At 42.4% G+C, this 9,569-nt stretch overlaps 1 protein-coding gene across 2 annotated transcripts in view; it reads left to right on the forward strand.

The window, feature by feature from the left end:
• The window catches only part of ASPSCR1 (ASPSCR1 tether for SLC2A4, UBX domain containing), a 33,012-nt gene extending 24,813 nt beyond the window's left edge, over positions 1-8,199 (forward strand). Inside the window, exons 13-16 of one of the 2 annotated variants that reach the window (XR_009488888.1) lie at positions 2,642-2,838; positions 6,103-6,154; positions 6,875-6,944; positions 7,284-7,421. Coding sequence is in view for 1 of the 2 variants with exons in the window: in XM_059864157.1 (XP_059720140.1) it covers positions 6,103-6,154; positions 6,875-6,944; positions 7,284-7,450; positions 8,036-8,049 (303 nt within the window). In the remaining variant the exon portion in view is untranslated. Of the gene's footprint in view, positions 1-2,641; positions 2,839-6,102; positions 6,155-6,874; positions 6,945-7,283; positions 7,451-8,035 lie in introns of those variants that run through there. The other variant, XM_059864157.1, reaches the window with a different exon arrangement.
• The last annotated feature ends 1,370 nt before the right edge of the window (positions 8,200-9,569 follow it).

Below are 9,569 nucleotides of genomic sequence, written 5' to 3' on the forward strand. Positions count from 1 at the left end.
TTGTGACTGTGAATGAAGTTCTGTGGAGTATGCAGTTCTTCCAGACATCATAGGAAAAAGAGAGCTTGGGTAAAGTAACAGTACAACTGCTCAAGTTTTTTGATGTGTCTTTGTTGGGTTTGGAGGATGTGTGAAAGGTTCTGGAAGAAATTTGTCTTTAGTGGTAATACATCTCTTTAAGGGTTCAGGTTGTATCACGCAACTGCCAAAATTCACCACTTTTGCTCCAAATGCTGCATGTCACTCGTGGTAGCTGTGGCCTCTTGGGATGCTTGGCACTTGGTGTGCTCCCCTTGCAGAGATGCCTGCACATAACCTGACTCTTGCTTTTTCCAAAGCAGGTACTACCATAGTGTATCTAGCCATTCTGGACTTTTTTCCAACATTTAATTTTCATGTTATCCCAGGTCCTAAGTTAGCAGTAGGTTATCCTCCACTCTAAACACTATGTTGGTATTGTTGGTAAGGAAAAATGGATGGTGTCTGAGGCAGTAATGTGGGCACATTTGAGCATTCAGATATTTATAAATTACTGAAATTTGTGCTGAAGCCAGTAGCAGAAGTGACTGCAGATGGTGGAATACCATATTACCAATATTTCTGCTCTTTCCACCCTCTCCCTCCATTCAAGCTGACAAGTTTGGCACCACACTCATTACATTTGATCACTTACAATGAAGGGAGAACCTTTATGCTGCTAGCAAAACCAGGAAAAAAGACAACTGTTGTTGACTTGTTTGCCAAGATACTTGGAATGAAAGAACTGTCTGAAGTGAATGCTCCCAAAATCTGTGTGTATTTACAGTATAGTGAACACACAAATTGGCAGCAATGTGGAGTTTTTGGAACCCATAAAGACTTCAAGGCATTGCTTTGATTTTTTTGTTGTTGCTGTTTTTGCTGGCGGCCTTCTTCTCATGTCCCTTGAAGTGTTTCATAATGTTCTGCTCTCCAGAGCTGATGAACCACAGGCTTCCCTGTTGTAGCACTTGGCTTTGGGTTCCTTTTAGCTCCAGTGGCTTGTTTGTGATTTTTCTAGGCTGTCTGAGCTTTTCAAAGTTGCTTCTTAGCTTCTTTCTCCTCCCAGAAACAGGCAGTTTTGTAGTGCATTTCTGGGGTGGATTAGTGGAAAAAATAATTGGTTGCTATGTTAATACTAGGAAAGATTTAGCAGAAAGTAGGAGTACCAGTCACTGGAAAAGTCGAGGCAGCAGAAAGGGCAGGAGGCCATCCTCTGCTTACAGAGGAGCTACAGGAATCCGCAGGCTTCCACATAAATACTTAGGTCTTCTAGTCAGATCTTAGAGTGCACTGAGTGTTTCCTCTGTCACATACCATGAGGCAGAAATCCAGATGAGCTGTTTGTTCCTTTCTTTGTCTTTGGTTCTCTTCCCATATCCTATTTATTAATGCCAGTTCGGGCAGTATGTCTGGCGGGCTTCTTCAGTGAACCTGACTGTGACTTGGGCAGTGCGAAGCCTTCTCCTTTGGCAAGAGTCTGAATGCAATTTCAGAAAAAATTACTTCATCAGAGTCAGTCCATCAGAGGCATTTCCTGTGGCAGGCCTTGTGGTTATTGCACTCGCTGGCAAAGCAAATTGCAATTAATACTGAAATTCATCCAGCACAGAGGATGGCATTCATCTAAAAGTCTTAGTCTTCTCCATCCAGGATTTCATAATCTGACTGCATTCGGTAGCAATCTCACCTTCCCTTTGTGGTGAGGTTACTTATGCAGGACAGCTGGGTTCTTCGGTCCAGTGAGAGGCTCCTTGCACAACTGAATTTGAAGAGGAAATCCTGCCCAAAATGTTCACTGCTGCTGTCAGTTTTGAAGGCCAGATCTTTCTGATCTCAGCTAACAAGGTCTCAATGAATGCTCTTTGTACTTGGATGTCTTCATAAGTAGCCTTCTCGAAGCAATGTTTTTAAATCTTATCTTTGCCTTATGAATTTTAAGGGTCCCCTGCCCTAGCTGGATGAGATCTCCTCCATGTTGGCCACAGAATATCCATCTCTTCTGGCAGTTGAAGCCCACATTGGGCAGCTTTGTTCTCAGGTTATAAACTTGAGCCGCTTGATCTGCCTCTTTCACCATGACTGTGGTGTTTATTTCTGTCTCAGCAATGCTGTGCAGTCTTGCTGGAGAAACTTTTGATCCACCGGCCTTCCAGTTGACTTTTCCAAGAGCTAGTTTATGTGTTTGGGGTGTGTGTACTATGCAGTATTTCATGTTGGTAGCTTGGATTTCTCCTTCCATGCGCGTGTTCCTTTGAAGTGCTTATGTTCTTATTCATCTTCCTAACATCAGTCTAGCAGCAGACCTGTGGCACTGTGATCTTCTGGGATTGTGTAACGGAAAGAATGCTGCTCCTTCTGGCAGCTGCGAGCTCCCTTCAGCAGCAGCCTCTGCCTGGCTGACAGCATTGCTGTCAGAGAAGAGAGCAGCTTCCTGAGAATAATGTGCATCATCTACAATGCTCTGTTCTAGGATTTTTTTGCATATGTATGTCTGAGAAACAGGAAGTATTGAGGTGTTATTTGGGGAGGGTTCTGCCTGAAATATTTTCTGCATTCTAGAGAACAAGTTACTAAAACATTCAGTAAAACAAAGCAGAAATGTCTCTCTGCTGTGTCACAGGTGGATCCACCAGGGACTGTTCTGAAGTGGATATTTTTATCATGGAATGTGAGATGCAGCAGCCCCAGTGCCACTCCACAGCCAGGGTGCCATGCTGTCACAAACCACGCTCACCGCTGCAGTGTCTCAGTAGCTGTTCGCTCTCTCTGGGTGAAACTGGAGTTACTCAGCTGTAGTTTCAGACTGAATGGGGCTTTGTGAGTATCAGGGTGGTCTGCAGAGCTCTGAAATAGAAACTGTTAATTTAAACTTCTGCAACTGTAACCAAGCAGATGGATGGAGCTGTGTTACATCTTTTTAAAATCTTAGGAGATTTTAAAAAGTAAGTATCATTTAGAATGATACTTATTAAATGAGAAGGGTGATAAGCAGGACATTGACTTCCTTTCCTCCTTGCCTCGGTGACTTTCTAATCCCTTCAGAAGAACACTGTCCTGTGATTATAACCTTGGATGGGGTTCTTGAGACTTGCATGCTTAGTTCTCATTGCTGCTGCTGCCATCCTGTGTGACCTTGAGTAAGTTATCTCTTTAGGTCTCAGTTTTTCATCTGTATAAAAAGAAAAGCCCCAAAAACAAAAACAGGAAACCCACAAAAATAAAAACAACCCATAAACTCAAAGTATTTTTATTTACATCGCATCTATATAATTGCACAATGGGACACCATTTTCAGTTGGAGTTCTAGGTACTGGTGCAGTAAATCTGACTGCATGTTGTAAATACATCTTGGACAGTGTGATTTGAACATTATGGTTCAACAGATTAATAGCATCTATTTCCCCAGTCAGAATGGCAGGTTTTTGGCTGGAAATCAAAGCAGCAAGGAAGAGAAATGCTGGGTGTTGGGGTGTAGTAACTGGCTGCTGGCTCAGTCCTATTGTAGTAATTCTCTGCACATAAGTGAGTGGAGTTTTTTGAGTTACTTGTTTCGAACATCCTTTGATTCTTTTGGTCAACCTGGCAGGCTCCTAAGAGTTCTCAAAATCTGCTCTGATTCGCAGATGTTCTTGCAGGAACCCTATGCAGTGAAGAACTGCAGAGTTGTTCTAGAAACGTTGTCAGATGCATTAGAACAACTGCAAACATTTGAACAGCTGACTTGAGGATACAGTTTTCAGGTGATGGTCTGCCCAGTGTTTGATCATTACATTTGTAGGTGTGTTAGAGAATGCTGAGGGCTTTGACTTTGGGCTTCTGTGTTTTCATGGACAGAATCTACTAAAACCTTCTCATCTTTATGCTGAGACAGTCCTTGGACAGTGGATCATTCTAGTGGTCTGCTTTTATTTTTTCATGTGAAAAAGCTGCTGATTTAAATACTTCAGATTACAAAAAACTCTGTGACAGTGTTAGGTCCTGCCAGGGACTGTCTGGAGAATTCCCAGGTGAGATGTAGCTGGCTGCCTTCTGTGCTGCACCCTCAGGGAGTGCTGGGATTGGGGTGGTACCTGACAATTCCACACAAAGAAAGCTAGACCAAAGGTTCTGTGCATGAGCAATAGTCTGTTTGAATTGGAGAAAAAAACCTTATTGGATGGAGGTTTGGAAAGAAGGGACTCCATGTTGGCTGACCCCTAGGAAAGGATAGGGATGCAGGGAAAGGAGCCTTGCGAAGGATGTTGCATTCTGTGTACTGCAGGGCTGCTGTCTAGCCCCTCTAAGTTTCTTTCAGTTAAGATTTTGAACCGAAACATTCGAACTGATGTTTTGCCAGCAGTAGGAAATGGTTGTGAACGTGGATCCTGAAACTGTGAACCAGGTTATTTGATAACCTGTGGGTAAATAGGGTAGAGGTTTATATCAGGGCACAGTCTATCTATATGTTTGTTTGTTGAGTGAGTCTGTCTAGCTCTTGGTCTGTATTTCTCACTCTCTTTCTCTCTTTGTGCCTCACACAGGCCCTGCCATGAATTTTCTCTGACCCCTTGGGGCCATTCCCACATAAGGCTTTGATGTGTGTGCCCAGAGCTTGATTGACAAGGAAGTTTCAGTGGCAGCAGCAGGGAAACGAAGAGAAAAGGGCAGGGCTTTGAACTAAAGGGCTTTGAGTTCTGAGTTTCTGTGCTTACTTATCTCCTTCAGAATGTTAATTATTTACCAAGATAATTGGTTGGGAGGCAAAAAAAAGAGAGGGGAGGTTATTAAAAAATTCCAACACTAACAGACTACAAAAACCTCATTTTCTAACTTGCAGCTGGCATGAAAAGGATGTTGTGTGTAAAAGGGCTTGAGTGTATGTGTGTTGGGGGGGGGCTTTTTTTAAGGCACCCATTTCCTAAATAGACGAATGCTGTAGGAACATCAAAGCTCTTTTGAGAGTTTTTTCTGGGATTTCTAAACCATGTCTGGTACTTTGTAATTAAAAAAGTTTATGGAGAGCTGTCTTTGTGACTGGAGCAGGCAACCTTAGGCCCTGTTGATTGAGGAATGAAATGTTAAAAGACCTAATAAATAATTATTTTGCTAAAATGTCAGTTCAAGGATGTGAATTTGCCTAGATTCTTAGCAGGAGCTGAGTCTTGGAGCAGAGTGATAAATGTCTCCTGTTTCAGCCTAGCGTGATGTTGACTGTGCTGCATGACACAGTCTCCTGTGGCCTCTGGATTATTGTCAAAGAAATGCGTAACACCATGTGCTCCTCTGAAGCTTGGAGGCAGGAAGAGAGGTGAAGCTATTTCATTTTGCCTTCAGTTAATACAATTTTATTAGTCTCCGTATTAGGCAGGAGTCCACAGCCTCCTCTGTGAAGATCAAGGTTCTTTTGAGTTCTGGTAATTGCTGTGCTGGATTGAGTCCAAGGACCATCATTCCAGTACCCAGCTTGGGCTGGTGGTGGCAACAGAGGCTCAAGAAAACTCCAGAGCAGTCAGTCTGCCCTGCACAGTTCCCAAGTACATATGAGTGATACCAAGTGGGGCAGTGCCTTGCTTTTATCTGGTTATTTATTTATTGGATCAGGATGACAAATTTAGTGTTACCATTTTGTCAGGGAAAATGTAGACCATTTATTAACATTTGCCATACAGTTGCTGGCTATAGTGGTACTTGTCTCTTACACCATGATGATTTGGTTTCTTTACCTGTCTCTTAGTACAAGGCTTCCCTAAAGCTTAACAGAATTTTTTCAGCTAGTTATTCTTTATGTGGTATTATACTGGCATATAATGCATGTAATAAATATGATGGTTATTTTTTCAGAATCCTTTCTGGAACAGCTGGTTATGCCATATCATATTAATCTTCTGCATATCATACCCTTTTAAAAATCTAAGCCTGAGCTTGCAGTAGTGTCTGTTTTTAGAATGAAATTTAATAACTTTGACTTTCTTGCTCTGTGTTTCCCTTGGTAACACTTGTCTTGAACTCCATGAATTTGTCTGTAGCTGTCTAACCTGCCTCTAATGTGAACTGTGAAAGCATCTACAGACAGTGATACCTTCTTTTCTCCTTTTGCTGCAGGCTAACCTTTTCCCAACTGCTGTCATTCATTTTGGATCTGAGGAGCGCAGGGGTGAGTGCATTTCCTTTCTCATGCAGCTGACTGTATAGTTCCTGCGGTAGAATCATTATTGCATCCTTTCTGTCAGAGTTCTTCTGTCAAAAGAAACTGCAGTCCTTGAGGGTGCTGGTGAATGTCCCCATTCTGACTGGCAAAAGCTCTCCAGAGCTGGTTCGGTCAGTTAGCTTGAGCACAGATATAGACATTGTACCTCTGTTACAGGATTTCATATGCTGGGGAGTAGGCATTGTCTGCCATGGGATCAAGAATAGTGGAAGAATGACTCCATAGGAAAAAAAATCCTGTTCAAAATGTTAACCAGACAAATGTCTGTGAAATGCTATTGCAGAGCTCCTGAGAGCTTCTGTGGTAGTGGACTAGCTGGAGATGGTAGAACAGATCTGAATCTTAGTTTCTTTGGCATCTCTTTTTTATGCTTAGAATCCCTGTTTCTCCCAGAGACCAAAGTATGCCGTGGCTTCACAGAAAAGATCCTGGGATGCAGTGAGCACTGAAATGCCACGGTCTTGAGATTTGAATGATTAAATAGAACACCTCTGAATTGTGAAAGAAACTGGCATGGTTTAGTAATGTTCTGTGTCATTTGGAGGAAGGTGATGTAGGTTTGCTGTAGTATACAGCAGGTATTTTTTGAGCTGAGAGCTATGTGATACTGTGGTGATTGATGTATCTATGTTACCAAATAAGTGATTTGGTTTCATTTCTAAACAGCTTGTTACCTGAAATCAGACCTGCTGAGCTCTGCAGTTTCTTCTTCTGCAGCTGATTTATTAGTAGCCAGGTATGTTGGGATTCAGTAGAGTTGCAAATGCCTTAGTATTTCAGGAATGGGAAGCATGAAATGAGCCCATCTTACTACAAAGGAAAGTGCTTTGAAGATACTAGGACTTCCTTCTGTCCAGAAGCAGTTGTACTGTCATACTCGACTTCATAGCTTTGTGAGTCCTTTGCAAAGTAGGATTTCAGTGACTTAAGTAAATACTACTGCTTCTATCATGGAAAAAGAAGAGCTTTTTCAAACTAACTTTAAAGGTTTAAATGTGGTGGTGATACGGGGGGCTATTATGAAAAATAAAGCTTAATTCTATTTGCTTATTTCCTTTCTCTGATATTTATCCAGATCACTAGTTCCTTCTGCTTCATCAGCTTTAGCATCATCCCTATCTGAACCAGAAGTGGGAAGTGACAAAGAGACCACTGAGCAGCCAGAACCAGCCAGCACTCAGGGAGCTCCACAAGTGCTTAGAAAAGCCCCTGGGAAAATACCCAAATGGCTGAAGCTTCCAGGTATCAATGAATCATAGGAGAGCTCTGCTCCTTCTGAACTGCCCCAAAAGGCAGCCTCCTCTCTGCCAAATGTTGGATATTGATGGTATTGTTGCAGATGTCAGCTTATGCTTGCAGAACATTTGGTTCACTGCTTGTCAGTCACAAATTTGTTCGTGACTTGAACCTCGGCCTTCACTGGAGGCATATATGAATGCAAATTCTCAACGCTGGGAAGTCTGATACCTAATCCATATGCTTGTAGCATTTTTATCTGTGTTCTGCACTTGGTGTGCTGAGCTCTGCACTCTGCCAGTGTAGTTCAAATACTAATAGGCAGGATATTCTACATACCTGGCCCATGTAATCTGTTAAATCTCTGGCATAACTTTCCTTTTGCTGCTGTAGTCTGTTTTAGTACTTTTACTTCTCTTGAATTTTTTAGTTGGTCTTCCTTTTTTTAATCTTCACTGCAAGCCAGTAGGGGTTTTCCATAATTAAGATTGCAACCAAGTGTCCATTATAATTTTTTTCTTGTTTTATTGAGAAATGAGTAAGTGATAGTTATATGTTAAATGTTTTAATGGTGCTGTGTTTATTTTGTAGGTGGAAAGAGATGAAGCATCCTGAGCTGCTGGATCACTGAGTTGTCAGCTGTGCCCTCTTCTCCACGAACTTACTAAGAATGTGTAAAAGGTGTTGGTGGCCCTGGAGAGATCTAATCTGTATGAACATTAGTTATAAAAAGAGAATGGCTATTACAGATACCAGTTGCAGCTGCTGGAGGAGTGGAGGGCCTGTTTGTGGTCTTTGTGACTACAGAAGCAGGGTTAGAGGTTAAATTTAAGGTTTCTTGCATGCAAATAATAAGAATAGAGAATTAAGGGGGACATGATTCCTATATACTTTCTGCAAAGGACTTTGTTTCTATCCATATTTTTAAATTCAAATCCTCTCAGTTCCACCTTCAGAGGTCACTTGAGTCTAGCCTGTATTCTAGTGGCAAGATAAAGTCTGGTTCAGCTTTACCTGTAATTGGTAAGTGGTGCCTAGAACAAGACTTCTCTCTGCTTCTTAGTGATTAGGGTTAGTGCTGCTGATAATACTGGACATAGGTGACTGGAAAATGAATGAAGAGGAAGCACTTAAGTTACTTAAACTAGTTCAGATCACTGAACTTTCCTGTGAAGCACCCGGGCTGCCATATTGTGTTCAGTTGCCAGAATCTTGTTAACAAGGAACACAGGTGTCTGTTCATGGAATGCCTGTTGAGCTTGTTTCTGCCCTAAGCTCTAGTTTTATTTTCACTGTGTATAATTACCATCTGTAATTAGTTACAGCCAGGGAAAAAACATCCACTTGAAGGGTCTCTTCAAAGGACAGTGGATTGGTGGACTGAGTATTCCCAGAGCAGGGTAGCTGTGCTCTGCACTGCAGTTGGTGTACCGGGAAAAGGCCCAGTCCAGATCTTTGTCTCCTGCAGACATCGTGGGAGGATGAATATTGGTTAGAATTGCTCTTACACTGGAGATGAACTCTGTTGTGCCATGGCAGTCATGGTGCTGGGTTTTGTTTGAAGTCTCCTCCGTGGATCAGTGATCTGTGGAGAGCTGAGGTTCCATGGTACAGTAATACCATGTTTTCCATTTTCCTTGTCTCCTCCCTGCACTACGTGTGCATCTGCACAATTTGTAGATGTAATAAAGCAGAGTGGCCACGGGGGCCCTTTTGGTCAGTGCCTTTATTAGCTTCTTGCCCTGGCACTTGGTGTGTCTGTCAGTTCACAGGAACCTGCTGTCTTTTCAATTGGCCTGTCATGCCTCATTCCCTTCTTCCCATTTTTTTTCAACAAAGTAAAATGGAGCTTTGTACCATCTGATTGAACTTCAAAGTGGCTAGAAAGGGCACTCTGGGTTCCTGGCACTTGTCATTGTCTCCCTGCCTGGCCAACATTTCCCTTCAGGTCTAATTACTTCCAAATGCTCACAGATGCTTTGAAGAAACTTGGAGGGAGGGGGAGGCGTGAAAGAAAGGTGGAAGAGGAAGAAGGAGACTCAAAGCAGGAGGAGTGCAAAATGCTTTAGCGAAAAAAATGATTGATTTCTTATATGACACCCAGACACGAACAGGGAACGTGAGA

This window comes from Haemorhous mexicanus, chromosome 20, assembly GCF_027477595.1.
Source record: "Haemorhous mexicanus isolate bHaeMex1 chromosome 20, bHaeMex1.pri, whole genome shotgun sequence".
In the NCBI taxonomy this organism is placed as follows: domain Eukaryota; kingdom Metazoa; phylum Chordata; class Aves; order Passeriformes; family Fringillidae; genus Haemorhous; species Haemorhous mexicanus.